This window comes from Chrysochloris asiatica, unplaced genomic scaffold (assembly GCF_000296735.1).
Source record: "Chrysochloris asiatica unplaced genomic scaffold, ChrAsi1.0 scaffold00078, whole genome shotgun sequence".
Taxonomy (NCBI): Eukaryota; Metazoa; Chordata; class Mammalia; order Afrosoricida; family Chrysochloridae; genus Chrysochloris; species Chrysochloris asiatica.
In genome coordinates this window covers 3936960-3961807 of record NW_006408596.1, presented here as the reverse complement: position 1 = coordinate 3961807, position 24848 = coordinate 3936960, and the positions used below count along the sequence as shown (strand labels likewise).

The 24848-nt window shown below is 47.9% G+C and overlaps 1 protein-coding gene across 1 annotated transcript; it reads left to right on the top strand.

Moving 5' to 3' along the window:
* Nucleotides 1-2488: 2488 nt before the first annotated feature.
* Nucleotides 2489-23130, top strand: P2RX4 (purinergic receptor P2X, ligand-gated ion channel, 4). The gene is made up of 14 exons (XM_006865492.1): nt 2489-2623; nt 8187-8334; nt 12767-12838; nt 12926-12998; nt 13328-13424; nt 15143-15223; nt 15323-15464; nt 15558-15694; nt 18990-19083; nt 19198-19263; nt 19476-19571; nt 22140-22239; nt 22694-22822; nt 23021-23130. Exons 1-14 carry the CDS (start codon nt 2490-2492, stop codon nt 23128-23130), a joined length of 1479 nt encoding a protein of 492 aa, XP_006865554.1. The 5' UTR covers nt 2489.
* Nucleotides 23131-24848: the final 1718 nt, after the last annotated feature.

Here is a 24848-nt window from a genome sequence, read left to right as displayed (position 1 = left end):
CCTCTAACTAAATAATTCCATCTGTTCAGGCAGATGCCGAAGCACGGGCTCTGTCGGATTCGCACTGGACTGCGAATCACAGAGTCAGAAGTTCGATCCCACCAACCAAATGAGGCTTTCTGTTCCTGCAAAGGTTTGTTGTTGCGAAGTGCCGTGGAATCAGTTCCAACTCGTAAGTTTTCCAGGAGCAGCTGGTGAGTTTGAACCACTGACTTCATAGTTCTAACTAACCTTGTGGTCCAGTGTTTTTCCTACAGCACCACAAGACTCTGGCAAAGATTTACAACCTAGGAAACCCTATATAGGGTCATTATGAGTTGGAACTGATTCAACGGCACACAACAAAGCAAGCAGATGCTTTCTGTAAATTTTCTCATCATTCACCTCTTTATATATCAGGGTAAAAACAAGGTGGTGTGGCTTAGAAATCTCATACCCAGAAGATTATGCATGGGATCCATTCTAGAAGCCAACAACACAGGAGAAGAGTGAAGAAAATCTGGAAGAAATTTTAAATTATAATTACCTGCTTGAATTTCTACTCCATGCAGACAGGAAGTGTCGCTGGTTATGTTCACTGGACAGTACCTAGAAGATGAAAGGTGCTTATTAATATTAGTTGAATAAGTCAATGGAACCAAATATATAACTTATCTATGAAAACATGATAGATGGAGAAAAGATTGAAGTTGTCAAGGATTTCATGTTACTTGTATTCATGGTCGATGCCCACAGAAGCAGTAGTCAAGCTATTAAATGACGTATTGCATTGAACCAATCTGCCACAAAAGATTTCTTTACAGTGTTCAAAAGCAAAGATATCACTTTGAGGACTAAGGCGTGCCTGACTCAAGCCACGATATTTTCAATTGCCTCATATGCATGTGAAAGCTGGGCAGTGGATAAGGAAAACCCAAGAACTGACACATTTGATTTATGGTGTTGGCAGAGAATAGCGAATATACCATGAACTGCTAGAAAAATGAACAAATCTGTCTTGAAATAACTACAGCAAGAGTGCTCCATAGAAGCTGAGATGTTGATACTTTGTCTCACCTACTTTGAACATGTAATCAAGAGGGATTGTTGTTATTTGCTGTCCAGTCAGTTCCCACCCATAGCAACTCTGTATAGGGTTTCCTGGGAGCGACTGGTGAGCTTGAACCACAAGATTCAAGGTGACTTTGCAGTCCAGAGCATTAACCCACAGCACCACACCAGGATTAGTCCCTGGAGAAGGACCATCATGCATGTTAAAGTAGAAGGAAGACCCTTACCGTGATGGACTGACACAGTGGCTGCAAACAGTGGGCTCAAACATAGCAACAGTTGTGAGGACGGTGCAAGGGTCACTTTGAATCACCTAACAACATGAAATCATACCTAAAGGTGATGAATAAACATGGAGAATTGTGTGTGAATGATAGAATGATGGGTGTTTTCTTTATTTCACCGTTCTCCTTAAACGTGTGATAAAATGTTGGCACTTGAAAGGACGGTCACAGAAACACCACCTCTCATTTTGCCCTGGCTGTTTCCTCTCTGGCCTGCACTAAGGAATTGGAATCTTTGATAGAACGTATGGAGTCCTGGTGTGGTGCTGTGGGTTAATGCGCCAGACTGCAAAGCCATTTGAACTGCAAGGTTGGCGGTTCAGGCTCACCAACTGCTCCTCGGAAACCCTATACAGGGTTTGGTTGGGATCAACTCGACGGCACTTAACAACAACAAAATGGAGTCTTGGTGTGGTGCTGTAGGATAAGCACAACCACAAGGTTGGTTTGAACCTCACTCAGTGTTGGTGATTCAAATTCACCAGCCACTCTTTGGAAACCCTATACAGGGGGATTATGAGTCTGAACCAAGTCCACAGCACTTGGCAACTTATGGTCCTAGAGGGTCCTGGTGTGGCGCTGTGGGATAAAGCACTAGACTGTAAGGTCGGTTTGAACCGCAAGGCTGGCAGTACAGGGTCACTAAGAGTCGGAACCGACTCATGGCACGTAACAAGCAACAAAATTACTTGGGAAAGAGGTTGGCAGCAGCACCTTTGTAACTGGGGGGAGGAGGGGAGAATTAAGTAGCAGGTGACCTGTGATCCTGAGGGATCATTTATACCTCCAGTTCCCCCAAGGCGGTCGCTCTTTTCTGAGGGGAAGGTCACTGAGCAGGTCATTCATTCTTCGAAGTCTCCCTGCGGAAGTCATTCATTCCCGAGGGGCTGGTCACTGGGAGGTCATTAGCCGCGGCCCCCTGAGGGGGTCGCTCGTTCCAGAAGGGGCGGTCCCTGAGCGGGTCACGGCTTCCCGAGGTGGGGGAGGTCCCGTCCCGTCCGGGCCCCTCCCATCACGCGCCGCCTCCTTCCGGGCGGTCCCCACGGGCTGCGCTGCGGTCAGGCGGGCGGCGGGCGGAGCCGGGTCGTGGCGGCGGCGGAACGCAGATCGCGGAACGCGGAGCCCGGGCAGCAGTAGCGACGGCGAGTGCGGACCATGGCGTGCGGCTGTGGCGCGCTGTCGAGCTTTTTGTTCGAGTACGACACGCCGCGCATCGTGCTTATCCGTAGCCGTAAAGTGGGGCTTATGAACCGCGTCGTGCAGCTGCTCATTCTGGCCTACGTCATCGGGTGAGCCCCACGCCGGGGGCCCGAGTGGCCGCGCTTGGCGCTCCGCGGGGCCCGGCATACATGCTGCTGGTGGCCAGGGGCTTCTGGGGGACCTGCGGGCGGCCTTCAGGTGTGGTACCACTTGGTGCCACCCACCTGTCCGACCTGGGTGCAGCAGCTGAGGGCTACTTCCAAAGCTAGCTTGCTAGCCCCTCCATTCTTTCCTTTCCTGCATCTGGACCTTCTGATTTGCGCTGTGAGCCCTCTTGGCCATTGGGGACTTTGCCTTAAACGTCTCAGTCTTTGCTCCTTTTCTTCCCATTCTGACAATCTCCTGCCAGAATAGGAAGCTTGGGATTTCCACTTGGTTCCTGTTGGCTCTGCAGTTTCTGGGCCTTCGCTTTGTTTGAACACCGTGTAGTCACTCAGATAGTGTGGAAGGCAGACTCCCAACAAATGACCCTGCTTTGCATGTGATCTTTAAAGTTCACTCCTTTGTTTCATGGGGTGGCTTGGGTTTTGGTTGTGGGCCTGCTGTGGCTTGAGGTGCTATACCACCTTCCCAGCCATCTGCCCTCAAATATATTCTAACTCAGTGGTAACCCTATGAGTGTCAGAGTAGAACGCCATAGAGTTTTCAATGACTGGTTTTTCCTAAGTAGATGACCAAGTTTTTCTTCCCAAGCACCTGTAGGTAAACTCCAACCCTCCAACTTTTGGTTAGCAGTCAAGCTCATTAACAGCTTGCACCCACCAGGGACTCCTCTTGAGGTCTCCCTAAATGATGGGTTTTGACTGAATGAACCCATTACAATTTAATGAAACTGGAGAGGAGATGGAAGGTACCCCGCCCACTGGGCCCACTAGAAAAGGTCACCTCACCTCATTGAGGTGTCTACTGCTGATACACCTGCTTAGTTGCTGCTTTTTGTAAAAGACCTTGTGTGCTGGTCCCCACACTTTGCACTTTGAATCCACTGGGGAATCTGTACAATGTACTGATTGCTGGCTCTCATCTCTAACTCTTCTGATTTAATTGGTACAGAAGGTGGCCAACTCCCTGAGCTGATGCTGATGTGCATCCCAGTTTGGGAACCACGGACCTAGAGTTTCCTAAATTTACTTAGTCATGAGAGGCGAGGAACTGTAGAAAAATAACATCTTCTAAAATCCTCCTTGGAGTTCCTGATTTCTAGGTTTGGGGCCGGGCTTGAAATCTGTTCACATTACTGCAGGTGACTCTCCTGTTTGGGCATGTGTGAGAAACTCTAGGAATTGTGTCTCTTTTTCCATGGTCCCTCTAGCTCTTGGGGGGTGGAGGTGGGGTCTCTAAAGAATTAGTCCCACCGAGTTGTCGCTTCTCAGTCACACACGAATAATAAGCATTCACTTAGAAGCTCTTTATTGCAAAGCTAAGTACACTTCAGAGAGAGGACTGTCGAGCAGAGAAGACTCTGGGATTGGAGTACATTGGCTTATAAAGGTATGGGGCCTCTTACTCTAAGAGTGGCCTAATACATATTAATCAGGAGGAGTGGTATGTTGAATATTCATCATTTTTTAGTAAAGGGGCGCAGGTTGCTTAGAAATGGAGTGCTTTCTGCAATTGTCAGCTCTGGGCACTATCTTCATGGGTCATCTGCTTGCGACCAGCTGCTTCTATTAGGGTGTCAGGTCCTGATATCCTTAACTCTGCCTCCAGGCTGTTTTTCTCAATGATATCATTCTTGTTAGACTAGAGATGTCCTGCCCCTTTTCTTGATCCCTTTCTAGTAGGAGAGGACTCAGGGTAAAGGGATGGCTATGGGACCTAACCTGTACCTGACAATTTGCAAGAACATGGCTTTACAGATACGGAACCACTCCCATGTTTGGATTCACTAAGTCTCAAGGATGATGTAGGACCTCCCTCACCAACTTCCCCCACCTCCTTGAGAACTCCCCCACATCCCAGTGATTCTGATGCACCCTTTAATTTTAAGACTAAACCAATTGCTTGCTGTTGAGTCAGCTTGGACTCATGGCAACCCCACGTATGTCAGATTAGAAACAACTGCTTTGTTGTTACCAGTGGCTGGTTTTGGGGAAGTAGATTGCCAGATCTGTCTTTTGAGGCACCTCTGGGTAGTTTTGAACCGCCAACCTTCCTGCTGGCAGCCAAGTTACATCACCAGAGCTCCTTAACATGACTGTTAGAAAACTGAATTTATTTTTCTTGGGCAGCATAGACTGGTACAGTTCCCTACCGAGTGTTCACCACCTTGATCATGAAGATTTTTGTAAGCAGTAATACTTTTGAACTCCTAGTGTAGCACTGTAGGATAAGCACTGTACTGCCAACTACAAGGTCACCAGCCACTCCTCAGAAACGCTATACAAAGTTGCTATGAGTCGGAATCAACTCAAAAGCAGTAAGATTTGGGAATCCTAGTGTGGTGCTGGAGGATAAGCACTGGATTGTTAACTGCAAGGTCGTTGGTTGAAACCCACCAGCCCCTCCTTGGAAATGCTATACAGGATCAACAGTACTATTTTGCTTTTACCTAGCTTGTGTGATCAAAACTGACTTAGGATCTGAATAATTTAGGACTTTTTTTTTTTTTAAGCCTTATCTTGATCTGATTCATCTTGGTGAAACTGGGGGTTTCTTCTCTAGTAAGGACAGACAGCAACTTTTCCTCAACTAGAGAGAGACCAGACAGGCAACTGTTCTGATGCTCAGTTATCAGTCACATGATGTGGAAATAGTTCATCACTTGATGATGATTGGTGTGAAACTATGTGTCTCTGATTTAGCAACTCACATCCTGGGTGGTAATGTAACAGTTGAGCCACCTGCCCTTAGCAGCTTAATTCCTAGAAGTCCTGAAGAAGATTTGTCAGAGAGAAAGCCCATCTCTAGGTTGGGCAGTGGATTTGGGGACTGCTCAGATCAGACAAACCTGTACATAAGTAACTCAAACCAGTGAATTTCTGAAGTCTCACCTTCTAAAGTTCTAAGGAAGGGAGGAAGATGTTAGCTTGTTTTGACTCCTGAGAAAATAAAAATAATAATCATCGCTAATCGATGTTTCACAACAGCTCTGTTGGGGATGAGCCCTGACTGGCCCGTTTTTTGTGGTGTAAATACTTCCACCATAGATAATTTCAAGCCACAAGCAATGTATCTGTTTCCTAGAGTTACCATCTCAAAGTTTCACAAACGCTATGGTTTAAAACCTCAGAAATTTGTTTCACGGTTCAAACTAGAAGTCCAAACTCAGAGTGTCGGCTGGACTGTACTATCTCTGAGGGCTCTAAAGAAGGCCCAGCGTCCAGTAATCCCAGACATTCCTTGGTGTGCAGCTACACTATCACATGATCTTCTTCTCTCATGTCTCTTCTCTTTTTTGAGGACCCATTAAAAAAAAAAAGTGTCGCTGAGTCCATTCTAATTATATAGGACAGTGTAGGGTTTCCAAGGCAGTAATTATGACTACTGGTATGGCACTGCGTGGTAGGCTGCGAATCACAAGGTCATCAGTTCAAACCCACCGGCTGTTCCTCAGAAACCCTATACAGGGTTGCTATGAGTCAGAATGGATTCAACAGCACTTAACAACAACAACAATCTTTATAAAAGCAAACAGCCACATTTTTATTCAAACTACCAACTGTTCCGTTAGCTGCCAGGCACTTTAACCACTGTGCCAACCTGGCTCCTGTTTTTATAAAAAACACCCGTAAGAAAAGATTAGGGTCCACCCTACTCAGGTTTGACCACCTATTGAATTTTCAAAGAGCCTGTTTTCCAAATAAGTTCATATTTACAGGTTCCAGAGGTTAGGGCTTCAACATATCTTTGTGTGAGTGGGGTGGGGGTGGGGTGGGGGGACGCCCAGTCCAGATTAACAGTTGTTGAAAGCTCAGTATGTTCAAAGCATTTGAGAGGCATTGCCTCATCTCACAGCACAGCAATCTTGTGACTTTTCTTTTAAATCATTCCCATTTTGTAGATGAGGCAAAGAGAAGTAAAACACTTGCCCAAAGTTATGCCTGATGAGCGGTGGAGCTGAGTCATGAACCCAGGCCATTAATCATTGTGCTAACACCTTTTATTTTTAATTATTCAGGCTGATTGTTGTTTTTAGGTACTGTCGAGTTGGTACCGACTCATAGCGACCCTTATGCACAACAGAATGAAACACTGCCCAGTCCTGTGCCAACCTCACAATCATTGCTACACTTGAGCCCATTGCTGCTGCCACTGTGCCAATCCATCTCATTGGGGGGTCTTCCTCTTTCTTGCTGACCCTCCACTTTACAAAACATGATACTGGTCCCTCCTGACAATATGTCCAAAATATGAGAGGTAAAGTCTGGCCATCCTGGCTTCTAAGGAGAACTCTGTTTGTACTTCTTCCAACGTAGATCTGTTTGTTCTTCTGGCAGTCCATGGTACCTTTAATAATCTTCTCCAACTCCCTAATTCAAATGCATCGATTCTTCTATAGTCTTCCTTATTCATTGTCCAACTTTCACATGCAGATGAGGCGACTGAAAATACCTTGGCTTGGGTCAGGCACACCTTAGTCCTCAAACGGACATCTTTGCTTGTGAACAGTTTAATCGTCTTGTGCAGCAGATTTGCCTATTGCAAATGTGTCATTTGATTTTCTCATTGCTGCTGCCATAAGTGTTGATAGTGGATCCAAGCAAAATAAAGTCTTTGACAACTTCATTCTTCCCTTCATTTATTATGATGCTGTTGGTCCAATGGTGAGTTGTTTTTTTTAACATTGAGGTGCAATTCTTACTGAAGGCTGTGGTCTTCGATCTTCATCAGTAACTATTTTAAGTCCTTCTCTCTTCCAACAAACATGGCTGTATCACATGCATACTGCAGGTTGTTAATGAGTCTTCCCCTAGTCCTTTTACCACACCTCCTTCTTCACACAATCCAGTTTCTGGGATTACAGTTTTGGAAACCCTCTGAGGCAGTTCTACTCTGTCCTATAGGGTGTCTGTGAGTCAGAATTGACTCAGTGGCAATGGGCGGGCTGGGGTTTTTGTTTTGAATTTGTCCTCGCTTTGCAAAGTGGAAATGGAACACCCAAAAGTGGCTTTTTAAAGTTATGTAATTTCTGATCTGGCTCTGTAGGACCAGCACTGGACTGCAAATCACATGGTCTAAAGTTCAAACCCCCCCCTGATCCTTGGGAACACTATACAGGGTCGCTGTGAGTCAGAGCCGACTCAATGGCACTTAACAATAACAAATGAGTCAGAATCGACTTCACAACACTTCACAACAATCAATAATCAGTGCACGTTCAGCCTCTGGCTAACAGATGCTGCCCAGCATCAGTTCAAGGAGCTCTGGTAGCATAGTGGTTACGAATTGCGCTGCTAACCTCAGGGTCAGCAATTCGAAACTAGCAGCTGTGTGGGAGAAAGATGAGGTTTTCTGCTCCCGTTAAGATTTACAGCTTCAGCCTCAGAAACCCTGTACAGGGTTGCTATGAGGCGGAACCGACTCTAAGGCACATACAACAACAACAAGAAGCATCAGTTCACATTCACAGAGGCCTCTTTTATTTTGTAGATGGGTGTTTGTGTGGGAGAAGGGCTACCAGGAAACAGACTCAGTGGTCAGCTCGGTTACTACCAAGGCCAAAGGCGTGGCTGTTACTAACACCTCTGAACTCGGATTCCGGATCTGGGACGTGGCAGATTATGTGATTCCAGCTCAGGTGAGTTTCCCACCAGGACTGTCTGTCTCACTGACGCCTTTAGTTAACTCCTCCCTCTCCACTGTCCTGATGCCCTGACTAATGATGGCCTGGGCCACACTTGTACAGCCACCTATATATACCTTGACTGATTGCTTTGGTCCAAGCCAGGTTCTCACAGGTCATACTAAATAGCTGGGGTTCTTCAGCTCTGAAGAGAGGCTGGATTAAAAACTGGGAAGCTTTCCAGACAGACCTTGATCTGTCTCAAGTCTGGAAGGTGAGAAAGCAAAAGCGTTAAATCCTGGAGACAGTTTGGGTAGAATTATCGGCTGCTTTCCACAGTGTGTATTTGCTTTATTGTTACATTTGGCTGCTAATCAAAAAGTTAGTGGTTCAAACCCACCAGCCTCATTGTAGGAGAAATTACCTGGTGATCTGGTCTCTCAAAAGATGACAGCCTCGGGACTCTAGACTTTCTGGAGCCATGGAGGATGGATGAACCACTGAAATCATCTTTAAACCTTAAACAAAAATATCCCCTGAAGTCATCTTAAACTGGAACAACTGTTTATCTTAACTAGTAAAAAAGGGATCTGGGGGCGGGTGGGGGCCCTGAGTTTATATTAGTGAGAGCGGAACAGCTCAGAAAAGGAGGGTAATGACCATCGCAGAACTCGGAACTGTTGGCTTGGTGTATTTTTCTTGTGTATATTCTCAACAATAATAGAAATAAAAAGAAAAAAAACCTCCTACAGCCTTGGAAACCATATAGGGCAGTTTTTCTCTGTCCTTTATTTAGGGTCAGTGTGTGTGTTGGAATCTACTCGATAGCAGTGGGTGGGTAATCAAGAAGGAAGGAACCCTGGTGGCACCAGGGTTAACTAAAGGCGTCAGTGAGACAGTGCTCAGCAGCTAACAAAAAGGCTGCCTGTTTGAACCTACCAGCCACTCTGAGGGAGAAAGATGTGGCAGTGTGCTTTTATAAAGATGACAGCCTCGGAAACTCTATGGAGCAGTTCTGCTCTGCCCTGCAGCGTCCCTATGAATCAGAACCAAATTAGTGGCAACGGGTTGATTTGAGCCCAAAAGCCAAGCTGAGAAAGAAAGACAGTCCCACGTAGGATTCCATCAGGAACCAAAGACAAGGAAGCAATCCCAATCTTGAGTCTGTTAATCCACAGTTCCAAATTCAATATTGACTCTTTAGCCATGGTAACCATGTTGCTTCCTGGTACACAGTAAACCAGATATACCCCTACAGGTGGCTTATGTACTAGGGTGATAGGGCGACCAGATGGGGGTGACCCGACACGTGGCTCTGAGCACTATGCAAGGACTTTGGAATGTCCCCCATTCTTTACATGAGTTCATTTATCCTGCTGTCTCAAGAGGAAGGTCTGAGGTGGGGATGGGGGTCGCCCAGAGAGCAGAGAAAGTTAGTGAGGCGTAGGGGTGAAGTACAACCGGGGTTATCTCTGGCTGACTCTAGGGGGTCGTGTTGGCGTGGCCTTGCGTCAGCTGAGACCATTGTTTCCTATGAAGACTTGTCCTGGCTGGCCCTGAGAACCTTCACATTCTGTGCGTTTATTTGGGACTCCTTGGGTGGTGCAAGCAGTTAACACCCAGCTTATAACCAAAAGGTTGGAGGTTCGAGTTCACCCAAAGATGCTTCAGAAGAAAGGCTTGGCAATCTGCTTCTGAAAAATCATCCACTGAAAACTCTACAGAGCGATTTTACTGTCACAGTCATCATGAGTCAGAACTTGACTTGACAACAATTGGATGTTCACGTGAACTAAGGAAGGTTACTTACCAGCCCTCCTGCACTCTCTGACCCTCCGCTCAAAGCAATACCCCGTAACTCTACCTTCCATTTCGGAGTTGAGCTGGGTCCAGGTGAATTCCAGAGGGTTCACTTCATTGTCTTTCATGATGTCCTCATGTCTGGCTAGATTTGGAAACCAAACATCTATTTGGCTCATCTCCAGACTGAATTTTCCCCAAGCTTGAGAAATAGGAAGCAAAAAAGGAGACCATATTGAATTGCTGAGGTCTAACTCTGGAGAGCCATAGGAGCAGCCTTCTCGAAGCACCAACAGGCAGTGCGTTTACTAATTGAACACCTGGGAACATAACGGGGTGTTAGGAAAGAGTCTGGTCCCTTGTGACCATGTCTACAGCAGTTTGTTCTAGGCTTTTCTGTAAAAGAAGACAGCTTTTCCCAGGGCTTTCTGCCCACTTGTCAAACCTGGGGATGGGGATGTCTATACCTTTGGTTCCTTTGGTTCCAGAGTTAAGCTTCTGATGTTTCGTTTTAAAATGAAGATCCATCTTGAATTTGGGGGCTCTTTGTCCTTTATTCCTTATATTGAGAGGCCACTAAGGAGCATGGTGGCTCCATACAATAAGCACTGGATTGTGAACCACAAGGTCTACAGTTTGAGCCCACCTGCCGCTCCACAGGAGAAAGATGAAGTTTTCTGCTCCCAAAATTAATTTAAAAGGCTCAGAAACCCTCTATGGGGTGTCTATAAGTCAGAACTGACTCGTGGGCACTTAACAACAAGGATCCCAGGAGGTGCAGTAGTTAAGTGCTTGGCTGCTAACTATAGGTTGGTGGTTTGAATTAACTGTTCCACAGGAGAAGACAGGGATATGTTTCTGTAATGATTTACAGTCTTGGAAAGCCTACAGGGCAGTTCGATCCTGTCCTTTAGGGTCACTAGGAGTGAGAATCGACTCAGTGGCAACAGGTTTATTTTTTGTTCTTTTTATTTCTCATACTGGGAAGTCACTTTTACAGTTCTTTAGTTTCATCCCAATTAAATTGCCCTTCAGATATGAAGTCAGTTGTTTGGCGCCTTCATACCCACTAAGTCATAGCACAGCCTTCCCAGATGGAGAGATGATTGCTGGCTATGGGTGAGGCTGCTGTCAATTTCTTAATTCCTGTTAGGAGAGGGAACGAGCCAAATCAGAGACCTTTCAGGCTCATGCTTTTATACCTCTAAGGTAATCCGGTTGGGAGAGGACTTGTTCAGCAACAGTTGGCTCTTCTCCCTTAATAAGTCAAGGCTGAATTGAAGAATCAGGTTGGCATACAGGCTCAGGTTTTTTCAATTGAGGTGAAATTCACATGACATGAAACGAACTCTTAAAAGTAACCAGTTCTGTGGCATTAAATAAATTAACAATGTTGTGCAAACAACACCACTCTCTAGTTCAAAGCATTTTCCTTAGCCCAAAAGAAACCCTGTGCCCATTAGCAATCACCCCTTTTCCCACTTGCCCACCCCCAGCCCTGAACTCACTGCTGTCCAGTCAATTCTAACTTAGAACCACCGGATGGGACAGAGGAGAACTGCTCCATAGGGTTCCTTTACAGATACAGACAGCCATGTCTTTCTTCCATGGAGCAGCTGGTGGGTTCCAACCCTGACCTGGCGGGAAGCAGCCAAATGCTTCAACCAGTGTGCTAACAGGGCTCCTTACCTGACACTGCTAACCTTTGCCATGTCACGGTACCTCTCACAATGGTAGTATTTGTAAGTTACGGAGGTAAATGGAGGAAACTTCTCACTTGGAGGTGGTGGACATCCTGGGTGCTTAGGCCACAGTGATGGCAGAGGAAATCATTATTCTGGCTGCACAGAAGGAGTCCTTAGGCCACAGCTCCAGTTTGGTTGGAAAGTTCTAGAAGAAAGTCGAGAAATAATGTGTGTGAATTTTACAGATATGAATAAAAATACAAAATCATAGGCTTTTCTCAAGCCAAATGCTGAAATATAACAAATGATTTTGAAGGGATTATTGAAAATATTCCATAGAGATTTCATTTGAAAGAACTCCAATGGGAATCAGGAGACTTGGATTTCAATCAAATGATGCCTGTTTCTAAATCAGCCCCCAAGTGGTCTGGGCAGAAAATGCAGCCTTCTAGCAAGCATCCAGATAATTCTCTAAAAACCTTCTCTCAACATGTGTACAAATTCCAAAGAAAGAAAATGCTTTGGGTTGCTGTGTTCCTAATGAAAAAATACTGAGGCAATTTTTGTATATTTTAAAGAACTTTAGCTAGTTAAATGATTGATTTATGGAAGGATACAGTTAAATCCAAGATCAGAGAAAGTATTCTGATAACTAATTCCAGTATGCATTGCCACTATCACATACTTGTCTCAGACTACATTTGAAGATGTGACATGTATAGCTGTTTTACATATAGGTGTAAGTCCTCCTGGATTTTAACTAGGGAAGCAGTTAGGCTATGTTAGGTGCACAACATAGCGACCCTATGCAAACAGAACAAAAAGTTATAGACTCTTATAAGAGAGAAGCCGTCTGAATTGTTTCCTGCATAGCATGCAGGAGAAGTTACACAACCGTTAGGTTACATAAACGTTTGGCTTTGTGGCTGATGGTCAACTCCGCTTCTTGTTCTGCTCTGCAGGAAGAAAACTCGCTTTTTATCATGACCAACATGATCGTCACCATGAACCAGAGCCAGGGCGTTTGTCCTGAGGTAGGTGGCTTATCGGAGCAGAGCTTTGGCCCCCCTCTCTGCACCTGTTTCTGTAGAGCAGGGCCCATGGCACTTCTCTATTTACAGGTTCCAGATACGACCACTGTGTGTGAGTCAGATGCCAACTGCACCGCAGGCTCTGCAGACACCCACAGCAGTGGTAAGGGCTTACACTGTGACCCCGAGCCGAAGTTCAGCCTGGGTGGGGGCTGCCCAACCCAAGGAGATCGCAGGAGGAAAGTCCCCAGTGACTGGACTGGAGCCTCCGGGCCCTCTCTGCATTTGCCTGACTTAAGAATCCTGTGGCTCCACTTGACCTGGGCCTTGACATTGGCAGAGATGCATGGGACTCCAGCCTACAGTTGGCACACCTCACCTCGAGGAGTGTTGGAGGGGAGGGGCTTTTCCCCTGTGCCCAAGGAAAGTGCCCATCCCTGCAAAGGTAGGAAACAGGAGACCCCATGGACCCGTGTCCTCATGTCCCCGTAGGAGTTGCAACAGGGAGATGTGTACCATTCAACAAGACTGTGAAGACATGTGAGGTGGCAGCCTGGTGCCCCGTGGAGATTGACACCCATGTGCCCAAGTGAGTCCCATACATAGGAATCCACACATATGCATGTACATACACACATACAAACATGCCAGCACACACACACAAACCAAAAAAAAAGCCAGCTTGGCGAAATCTGGGACTGAGCAACGCCAGGGTCTCCCCCTCTTGGCTCTGTTTCCTTCCTTTTTGCCAGGACTGTGGGGGCAGTCCAGGAGGCAGCTCTGGGCTTATATCACTCTCATGTAGTCTCCTTCATCTTAGCCGTCACAGAGATTCTAGACCTGTCTCCTCACATCTAGGAGCCCATTGCTGTAGGTGGGTCAGGAAGACTACAGGTCACTGTCTATAGCTTCAAAGATCCATCCACTGAGGCCTCTCCCAACAGAGGAGGGGGTGGAATGTCAGATTCACCCATAGAAATCCACCCAAGAAGTCAAATCCCCTGAGGGGCAGGTCCAACTTGGAGCAGCCGGAAGCTGCTGTGGCCCCTGTGAGGAAGCAGGAAGACTGCATTTTGTGTACGTTTGGGTGAAAGCTGACGAGCAACTCCATCTCCCAGTTGCCAAGTCTTACGCAGTTTGTTTTGTGACACTGATTACAATTCCCTCGATGGACCAGCACTCTTCCCACTTCCTCCCTGGATCCCGTTTCCACTTGTCCTTCTTACCTGCCTCTTCCTGTCTTCTGAACTTTGTTTTTGGACAAATGCTACCTTTTTGGCCTCATACGGTTGATTGCTCTGAGGAGCACATTCCGTGTGGGTGTTGTAGGCTTTTCTAGGTCCGTCTGTTGTTTGGCTGAAAGGTGATCTCCGGGCGTGGATTCAGTTCCTGTTTGAAGGGTGGCTAAGAGCCACTGTAATGTGTTTTTGAGAAGAGGGTAGGATCCTGCTGCCAGTGAAGTCACCTTCGTTTTACCTTGTGAAAAATCAGATCTGTGTCTCAATTCCCCGAGTCCTGAAATGCAACGGCTGTCAGCTGAGCATGGTCCAGTGAGGGGGCCACAGAGTCCCCCCTATGGATGGCTCTTCTCTTAGGCTCCTGAGTGTCCACCACCCTAATGAAGGCACTGTCCTGCCATGTGAGGAAGAGATCGGAAGGCTTGACTGGAAGCCTCTTCTCTTGACCTAGTTCAAGTAGAGAGAGTAGAAAATTCTAAAGAGGATTCACTTTTCTCCTGACAAATGATATTGCCAAAGATGTGTGTTTTAATTTTTTTTTTTTTTTTTACACAGATGTGTGTATGTGTATACGAGGGGATTTCAAAATGTTTGTGGAAAAAATCCATTTTCATTCTGTTTTTGCACAAACTTTTTGAAGGGCCCTAGTATGTACATCTCACAGTCAGCAGCTCTAAACTACGAGCTGTTCCACAGGAGAAAGATGAGGCTTTCTCCTCCTGTAAAGATTTACAGCTTCGGAAACCCTGTACAGGGTCGCTGTGAATCGGAACCGACACCACGGCACCTAACAACAACAACAACACCCTACCAGGGCTCCTTATGCGAGTGTTGTAGCTCCACAGAATAAGCACATAGAACTACAAGTTTGGCAGCTCAAGTCCACCAGCTGCTCTGCAGGAGAAAGATGAGGCTTTCAGCTTCCATACAGATTTTAAAAGCCTGGAAACCCTATATAGGTTGCTATGAGTCAGAACTGACTTGACAGCACTTAATAAGAACAGCAACTACACACACATACTGATTCTTCCTTTATACCTTTCTTAAATTATATGTTCTTATTTTTCAGGCCTGCTTTCTTAAAGGCTGCAGAAAACTTCACTATTTTGGTTAAGAACAACATCTGGTATCCTAAATTTAATTTCAGCAAGTAAGTGGTGGCCAGGTGTGGGAGTCCCAGGGGGCCAGAAGTCGGGCCCCTCCTCACTGAGGTTTCCTGGCTCCTATGTCTACTTCCTCCCGGCTTCAGGAGGAACATCCTTCCCAACAGCAGCTCCTCTTACCTTAAATCGTGCATTTATGACGCTCAAACAGATCCCTTCTGCCCCATCTTCCGTCTGGGCAAAATCATTGCAAGTGCGGGACAGAGCTTCCAGGACATAGCTGTGGAGGTAGGTGGGGGCCCCCCAGGTCTGTGGCCCCACTTCTCTCACAGCCAGATGCCCTCTGAGAGACCATGCCCTGTGTGTGTCTCAAACCCCCAGGGCGGCATCATGGGCATCCAGATTAAATGGGACTGCAACCTGGACCGAGCTGCTTCCCACTGCCTGCCCAGGTATTCCTTCCGCCGCCTCGACAACCGTGACAATGATCACAACGTGTCTCCTGGATACAACTTCAGGTGGGAATGACTGTGGGGCCCGTTTCACAAGTGGTGGTGGGTGACTGGGACGGAGTTTCTTCCTGGGCTGGCACCCAGCAACCCCAGCCCACACTCGAGAGTCGCCTGTGACCACCCTGCCTGCCCACTCACTCAGGGCAGCTAAGGCTTTTTTGCTTGTCTATAAAATACCAGGGCCTTAAAAAGTTTGTGGTAAATGGAATTAAAAGATAATGGTATTTTCAATGAGCTTTTTAAAGCCTCCTTGCGTAACAGAGATTTTTCGGTGTAGACTTCACTGGCATCAGCTACATTTGCCTTCCTGTGCAGCCTTCACCATGATTTCTGGAACATGATCCTGGGGAAGTGCAAACAGCTAAGCACTTGACTACTAGCCAAAAGGTCATCTGTTTGAACCCACCCAGAGGCACCTCAGAAGACAGGCCTGGTAATCTTTTTCTGAAAGGTCACAGCCTAGAAAACCCTCCAGAGCAGTCTACACGGCATATGTGGGGTCACCATGAGTCAGAATTGGCTCAGTAGCTACCACTTCTGCCTCCCCCAAGCCCATGGTAACCTCTAATCTACTTGCTGTTTTCTATGCATTTGCTTTTTTCAATCTATTTCTTACTAAGTGGGATCATACAAAGGGGCTTCAAAAAGTTTGTGAAAAATTCTATTAGCTGTCCATTCCTTTTGTTCACAAGCTTTTCTGAAGCTCTCTCATACGTATTTGCCCTTTTAAGCCCTGGTGGTGGTGGTGTCGTTAGGTGCCATCGAGTCAGTATCAACTCACAGCGACCTTATGCCTAACAGAATGAAACATTGTGCTAACTAACCTCGCAGTCGTTGCTACATTTAAGCCCATCGCTGGTGCCACTGTACCAGTCCATCTCTTTTTCCTCTTCTTTGCTGACCCTCCATTTTACCAAGCATGAGATCCTTCTCCAGGGACTTGTCCCTCCTGATAACATGTCCGAAGTCTGAGAGATGAAGTGTGGCCATCCTTACTTCTAAGAAGCATTCTGGCTGTACTTCCAACAACCATTTATTTGTTCTTTGGGCAGTCCATGGTACTTTTAATATTCTCCTCCAACACCATAGCTCAAATGCATCAATTCCGTATGGACCGTAGAAGAATCAAGCCCTGATAGTGTAGTGGTTACGAATCGAGCTGCTGAGCTCACAGTCAGCAGTTCAAAACTACCAGCCATTCCACTGCAGAAAGATGAGGCTTTCTGCTCCCGTAAAGATTTACAGCCTCGGAAACCCTATATGGGGTCTCTGAATTGGAACCGACTCAGTGGCACACATCCACCACCAGCTTCACTCTGCATCATCCTCCTCTTCGTGGCGGAGTACTATTCCACTCGTCAGGTTGATGGACTCTTGGTCTGCGTCCACCTTTTGTCCTTTGTGACTAACACTTCAGGGCACACTGTGCACAGTCTCTTGAGTCTCTGCTTTACGTCTCTTGGGCACTTACCTAGGAGTGAAATTGCCGGGTCAAACGGTCATTCTGTTTAACTTCAGCTGCTTTTTAACGGCCCAATGGCTTCAGCTCTCTTGGGTCAGCCTCAGCTGGGCTCTTGGCTAATTTTGATTACAACATGACTTACGGACCTCCAGTTCAAAGTCCCTTATGGCCTGGGCCAGGAATTGGTTTGTGGATGGTCGAGCGTACTCCACAATTCCAGAGTGCAGGTCCTAGTTGCTGCTCCCCCGAAGCAAAGGAATCTAGTCACGTAGCTTTTTTTGTGCCCTTTCTATCCAATACACTGCCACATTCAGCGGTGTTTTTGTGTTGCATAGGTCTCCCTCTAGTGGTAACACACGGAGTCACTACACTTGGGATTACTAGGGAATCACTTGGCTGGAGAAAATCCTTGGGAGCCTTCTGGTTGCTGCTATCAAGGCAGTTAGATGTCTTGATTCACCTGCTTCTTGTGGAAACCGCTTGGCTTGGACAGAGAAGCAGTAAGGCCCTCAAGGAGGACGGGGTCCCCCAACCTCTGGCCTTGCCCAAGGTCCCCAGGCCTGAGCACGACATGGAGGCTGCAGACCCAATGGCTCAGGGCCTAGGGTGTCGGCTCCTGAGGTTCCTTGTGGGACACAGGGCAGCACATAGTATCCTGTCTCAAAGGCTTCCCTGTCTGTGATGGGTTGTTGTTTTCTGATTTTTTAAAAAACAATTTTATGACAGTGGTTAAAGCTGCTAACCAAAGGGTGTTAGTTCAAACCCGCTAGCTGCGCCACAGCAGACAGAAGGGCAGTCAGCTCCCGTAAAAGATTTACAGCCTCGGAAAGCCACTATGGAGCATTGCCACTGCCCTATAGGGTCGCTGGGTCTTGGAACCGACGCCATGGCAGTGGGTTTGGTGAAGCTCACCATTTCAAGCGTACAAGTCGGTGGTTTATAATATGGTTACAGCGCTGTACAAACATCACTATCTAATTTTAATCATTTGTCACCCCCAAAACCCTGTTATTCAGCTACCACCGCCCTGCTTCCCTTCCCCCTCAGACTACAACAACTGACTTACCTATTTTCTGTACATAGAGTTGCCTCTTCTGGGCATTCATAGACCAGGTGGTGCCCTGGGTCAAGCATCAGGCTGCTAACCAAAAGGTCGGCAGTTTGAACCCACCAGCCACTTTCTGGAAGAATGAGGAGGCTATCTGGTTCTGTAAATACCTCCTGCCTCGGAAACCCTATGGGGTAGTTCTGCTGTGTCTTGTCAGGTTGCTCTGAGCTGGCACGGACTCGGTGGCAGTGGGTTTGGTTTTGTTGTGGACATTCCATAAGCATGGAGACACACCACATTTGTCCGTTTGTGACTGGCTCCTTTCACTCAGCATGGTGTCTTTGAGCTTCACCATATAGAGGCATGGATCAGAACTTCCCTTTTACTGCTGGAGAATTTTCCACTACCTGCACAGCCCACATTCTGTGTGTTTGTTCATCATTTGATGGATCTCGTGCTGATGCTGTGAGTTTTGTAGCTGATCCCAGCCCCCTGCCATGTGGTCCTAGAGGATGTGATGGTTGGCACTTTTTACCCATTAATGGCCAGGGTCTCTGAGAGGAGCAGGGGGCTTGCTGTATCAGGAAGGACGGTCAGACAGGAAGTTCTGGCTGAAGTCACAGGAGTCGTCTTGTGATTAGGGGAGAGCTTCCTGTGCTCACGGCCAGCACCTGAGGTGCCTCTTAGGCAGAGCAAATCTTCCAGGAGTTGGGTGGGTGCTGATCAAACCTCCTCTGCTGGCACACAGAGCGTGAATCTGACCGCTCCTCTAACCCGCCCCCTTCCCCCAGGTTTGCCAAGTATTACAACAGCCCAGGCGGCGTGGAGCACCGGACCCTCATCAAGGCCTACGGCATCCGCTTCAACATCATCGTGTTTGGGAAGGTAGCCTCACCTTCTCCTCTCTGTTGGTGTGCAGAGCCAGGGGCCTGCCCCCCACCCTCTGTCTGCTCTCCCTTACCGTTTGTCCAACTCTGTTTCTCTCTCCGTCATTTGCAGGCTGGGAAATTTGACATCATCCCTACCATGATTAATGTGGGCTCCGGCTTGGCCCTGTTAGGGGTGGTAAGTCACTTAGACCTTCATGTTCACTTCCACAGCAGACCCGGGTGCCACGTGGTGCTTGCTCCCCAGAGCCCTCACTGCCCCCCTTCCCTTTCCTAAGACAGCACCACTTGGACCTAGTCTTCTTCCAAGATGGAGTGAAGACTCCATCTTCCTGGAATGGGACGCTGGCAGGGTAACAGGGACTAAGACCTTCGGGTTCCCCCTTTCAGGCCACAGTGCTCTGTGACATCATAGTTCTCTACTGCATGAAGAAGAAGCAGTACTACCGAGAGAAGAAATACAAATTTGTCGAAGATTACGAACAGGTAAGCCATCTCCTGGCCTCCCAGCAGGCCTGAAGGTCTGAGAAGTCAGCATCTTGTACTAATGAGGGGACCCCGAGTCCTGGTTGGGGTGAGACTCTTCAATGGTGGCCACCAGTCCCATTTACCACCACTCACCGACTCACTTTCTAGAATGCAGCCTGGGTTTAAATTAATGTCACCTCAGGCTAGTTAGTGTTGTGGACGTGGTCATGCTGCATGTCACAAGGAGCCAGCTGCTGTGTTGGTGGAAACGCTCTTTCGCCTCTGAAATCTAGGTGTCGGCAGGGCCATGCTCTGAAAGGTCTAGGAGAGATCCATCTAGTTCCTCCCAGCTGCTGCAAACCCTAGGTCTTCCTTGGCTCACGGGTGCATCTTTGCTTGGCCAGCTCCCCTCTGTGTCACCCTCAGATTGCAGTAGGACCCTTCATCCTCTGGTGTGACTCCATGTTAACTTGACTGATACACTTGCAAAGAGCCGATTTCCAAACACGCTTACTTTCTTATGTATGTACCCGGAGGTTTGGACTCCATCTGGTACACATAAGGAGTTCTGGTAGCGTAGCGGTTATGAATTGGGCTGCAAACCTTAAGGTCAGTGGTTCGAAACTACCAGCCGCTCCGCGGGAGAAAGATGAGGCTTTCTACTCCCGTAAGGATTTACACTCTCGGAAACCCTATACAGGGTCGCTATGGGTCGAGACCGACTCGAAGGCACTTCACAACAACAACAATGTGTGCACCCTTCTCTGCAGGGCCTCCACAGTGAGACAGACTAGTGATGCCCTCCACACACTTGGGCTTCCCACAGCCCTTGCCAGAGCAGTGTGAAAAAGAAGCCTCGGCAGAGATCTGGATTCTGACCCCGCTCCATGAGGAAGTCCCGGCTTCCCAGCTGCTCCTGTTTGAGGTGTAGGATCCATTTACCTCCTCTGCTAAGGCGGCCAGGGTTTTTAGCTGGGTTACCTGCTCATCCTGTGACTTGGGGTGGGATTCCAGGGGCTTCTGATCCTGACTGGGTGGGGCTCATGGGGCCTGGATTAGGGTTTCTAGGACCCCTTTGGGTTCCAGCGTGAGCTCTGGCCCTTAGTCATCATGCTATTGTGCTCTCTGACCGGGGGGTGTGCTCCTGGGGTCCTGGACTGGTTTTCCTCCAAAGCTCCTGTCTCTAGCCTGTTCTAGACAGACAAGTCCAGGGCCCCAAGACAAGAAGCTCTGTTCAGGCACTTTATAAAGGAGGAAGGCAGGCCACCTGACTCTGAGCACACTCAGACTGCTGTTCACTTCAGGGCCTGGGACATGGCCCCGACCACCATGCAGTGAGCACGTCTCCTCTGAGAAGCACTGTGTTGTTATGACAGAGGACCAAACATTAAAACCTTTTTCTTAATCACTGTGTGTTTTCTCATTGTTTGCACTAGAACTTTCCTTCCTACCCTTTTCCCTGGCCTATAACTTTGCTTGCTGTCCCAGATCACCATGCTCGGGAAAGGTTCCTGAAGCTATTTTTGGACTTGTGGGACATCAGGTGAATTTACATGATTTTGGTTTTCTCTAGTGACTCTTAGCCTTGGTCACCCAGTGGGTTAGTGGTTCTTTAGCAGAAAGACAAGGCTGCCTGCCCCCATAGGGATTATAGTCTCAGAAACCCGAGGGAGCACACACCAACGGCAGTGGTTTTAGATTGGCTTCTAGGGACTGTTTGTCTTCTCACGTTTTTGCAGAAACTACAGTGATATGAAAGCCAGGTGGCCTTGTTCTTATATTTCCCAGGGCTCAAAAATTTCCACCTCTGACCACTTTTCCAACACTCGTTTTAGTGGGAAATCCTTGTTTTCCTTTTCTGGCAGGGTCTGGCTTTCACAGATTTTGCTGCTCTAAAGGCAGAATTTAGGAGCTCTGGTAGCATAGTGGTTACGAATCGGGCTGCGAACCGCAAGGTCAGCAGTTCGAAACTAATAGCTGCTCCGCGGGAGAAAGATGAGGAATGCTCCCGTACAGATTAACAGCCTCAGAAACCCTGTGCAGGGTCACTATGAGTCGGAACCGACTCCACGGCACATAACAACAAAGGCAGAATTTGAGATAGCAAGGAAATGGCTTACCTCCACTTCCTGTTTGCTTCCCAGAAGTCCCCAACCCAAAGCAGCACCACCTACACCTACCTTGTTGCCTGTTCTGCGATGTTAATGTCAGCTATTTCTAGCTTCGCCTTCACACCGACTTAAGTCTGCACCAGGTGTTTAAGATCGAGCTCCCTGCCCCTCCCCTCTGCCATGAATTCCTTCCAGAAGACCAAAGTGTTTTTCAAAAAGCCTCCGCTTCTGCTGGATTAAAACAACAACAACAAAATACAACAACCTGGGCTTGTTTGGGGAAAGGGAAACAAAATATGTGTACCAAACCCCTTTGACAGAGTTCGGGTCTTGCCAGCATGTTCAGCAATGCCTGCTTGCACCCATGGGTGACGTGAAGCGGAGGCACCTGGTGTTGGTTTACTGATCAACCTTCCAGTCACTGGCTGTCTTCTTGAGAGGGAGACCTCTTTGAGTTCAGCCTCACCTTCTCTAGGTTGGAGAGTTCCTGGGTGGCACAAACAGTTACACACTGAGCTGCCATGAAAAGGTGTGGCAGGTGGAGTCCACCCAGAGGTGTGCCTTGGAAGTACCTGGTTGTCTACTTCCCCAAATCAGCCATTAAAACCTTAGGGAGCACAGTTCCACTAACACCTGGAGACTCACTGTGAGTTGTATTCAATTCAAAGGCAACTAAGATGGAACATGAAGGGTGGGGAGGGGTGGCATTGCATATTGTACTCAGTCACGGAGCTCTCCTGCATCCCCCTGACTCAGCAAGCTGCCTCTTAAGTAAGCATGCTTCAACCTTGTGTCCAGCGATGGGCTCCCAGGGCATTCTGCAATCGCTAAAACTGCAAAACGACAAACTTCCTGCATTTCTGTGAGCTTTCCTCAGATTCTCTGTGGTGGTGGCAGCGGCGGTGAGGGGCTTGTTTGACTACTGACCGATCAGTGCCCTGCTCTAGACTGTTAGTGGTCAGCAGTTGAGTCTGCCATCTCAGCAATATGGAACAGGAATCTCCCCACAGACCATCTGCTGGCCCTCAGTAACAGAAGTGGGACTCAACGCCATTGAACGGCACGTGCTGGATCCAGACACGCAGGTGCTCAGACTGCTCTGCAGGGCACAGCAGCCCCATCAACAGACCCTGAAAATCAGCCATGACAAGGCCCTGGGTATGTGTGTACTGGGGGCTTTCCTTTCCTATCCAGAGCCTTGTCTTGCTTCTTAGAAAACGGTGAGCCCTGGACAACTGGCCATGGTGAACAGATGATCAGAAAATAGGGGAATGCCTATCTCATAGGGTACAGTTGTCTTCCAGCCCATAGGACAAGACTTGATACTGGGCTGCTCACCTGTTTGTTCTCCACCAGAAATCTACCAACTGCCTGTGGGTGTGGAGAGGACCTACCTGGGGAGCTTGGAAGAAGGCAGGATCTGGCTCAGCAGGTCTGGGACAGCGCCTGTGCACCTGCATTCCTAGCTGCCCTCCCAGCGATGCTAACGGTGCTGGCCTGGGGCCCCACTGAGCAGCCTAGTCCCTGGACATGCTCTAAACTGGCCCTGGCCTGGCCAATGGAGCCCAGCGAAGGCAAACACATACGACGTCGAGAAGCCACAGTCCAGAGAAGATTCCCAAGAGGCCCAGGCTGTGCACCATTTTGCTGTCTGTTTATTTCAAGTTTACAGAGAAGCTTATACGTCCATGGGGAAAACAAACAAACACCAAAGGCTTATTTTCTCTGAAGTCCATGTACTTGTAAGTGATAAATACACAGTATTTAACTCTGTACACCTGATAAAAGGAAAATGCATAGTAGATGAGACCAGGAATAAAACATGAGCATCGGCATTCACTGGGTCAGAGTACAAAGTAGAAGTCTCGTAAGACCCGGCTTGCCCAACTGGGGAGAAGGGGGACCGAGACCGGGAGACCATCCCTAGCACCTTGGAAGCAAGTAGGAGCCACGCCCTTCTACTAGGCAACATCAGCTCACCTGTGAACAGTGGATTCTGCCCCTTATTCCAGAAAGATTTGGAGGGAGGCAGCCTTGTGTCCAGGAAAGGCCCAGCCAGCAGGGAGCACCTCTCAGGCTGGGAGCAGAGGGCTCCAAAGACATGCTGGCCAGGTCGCAGAATAGACAGAGGAAAGGCGGACAGGCCTGTGTCAGCCACAGGGTACACACTCGATTGGTCCTATAGTTTCCAGGAGAAACTGAGGGTGTTCCTTTGACCACTTGAAACAGCTACTAAAATCTTCTCCCTTTCCCAGTTGCAGTCCTGGTGTACAGCTGGCTTTTAAAGCCCAGCATGTTTGTGCTCTGGAAAAGTGGGGCTCTACAGCTCTGCTCATAAGAGATGAGCATGTGGAGGTGGCCTTGCTTTTCCAGAGCTCGTCAGGATCCCGCCTTTAACAGGGGGCTATTCTTAACATTTCTCTAGCACTCTCCAGAAATGGGCAATCTTCCTTCTCAGACAGGTTCCACCTTACACAGGCACCAGCTTTCACAGGTCTTACCACACTTTCCCTGGGAGTAGGAACCTGGGGGAAAGGGGAAGGGTTTCTTTCTTTGGTGTTTCTGTGTAAAAAAATCGACTGACAAACTCCGCCAACCCAACCATCCAGACAGATGTCACCCAAAATGTGAAATCTGAGTTGGCAAGTTTCAAGGTGGGGAGAACGGCTTTGCCAGATGCCCTTGTGTAAACAGGCATTCCACAGAGCTTGTCTGCCCTCCCGGGGGTTGCTTCAAACACTAAGGAGCACAGGTGACTTTAACCACTGCAAGGTGCTTATTGCAAACTAGCCCAGCCAAAACAGAAGAGGTGGGTTTCCCCCATACACTTAAAGAGGAGCATGGGAGGGCAAGAGGAAGTACTAGGTGACAAAAAAAAAAGACAGGCAAGATGTCAAGACAGCCCTCTGTCAGACCTGGCGTTCTTTGTGCTTCTAACCCAGCATTCTGTAATTCTGTGCTGCTTATAAAATGGCAAGAAAGGTCTGGCTAGCCTACAGTCAAAAGAGTAAGACAAATCGCTGGAAGCCAAGAAGGCCTGGGGCTGTGTGCACGGGAACTGTCTGCAAGAAGGACTCAGACCATCAGCTAATCAGAAGGAAACTAGGGAAAGGCATATCTTCGGAGCCGTCAACCCCCATTCCACAAAGCACAGGGATACCTTTCCCAGGGCAGTCCTTCCAGT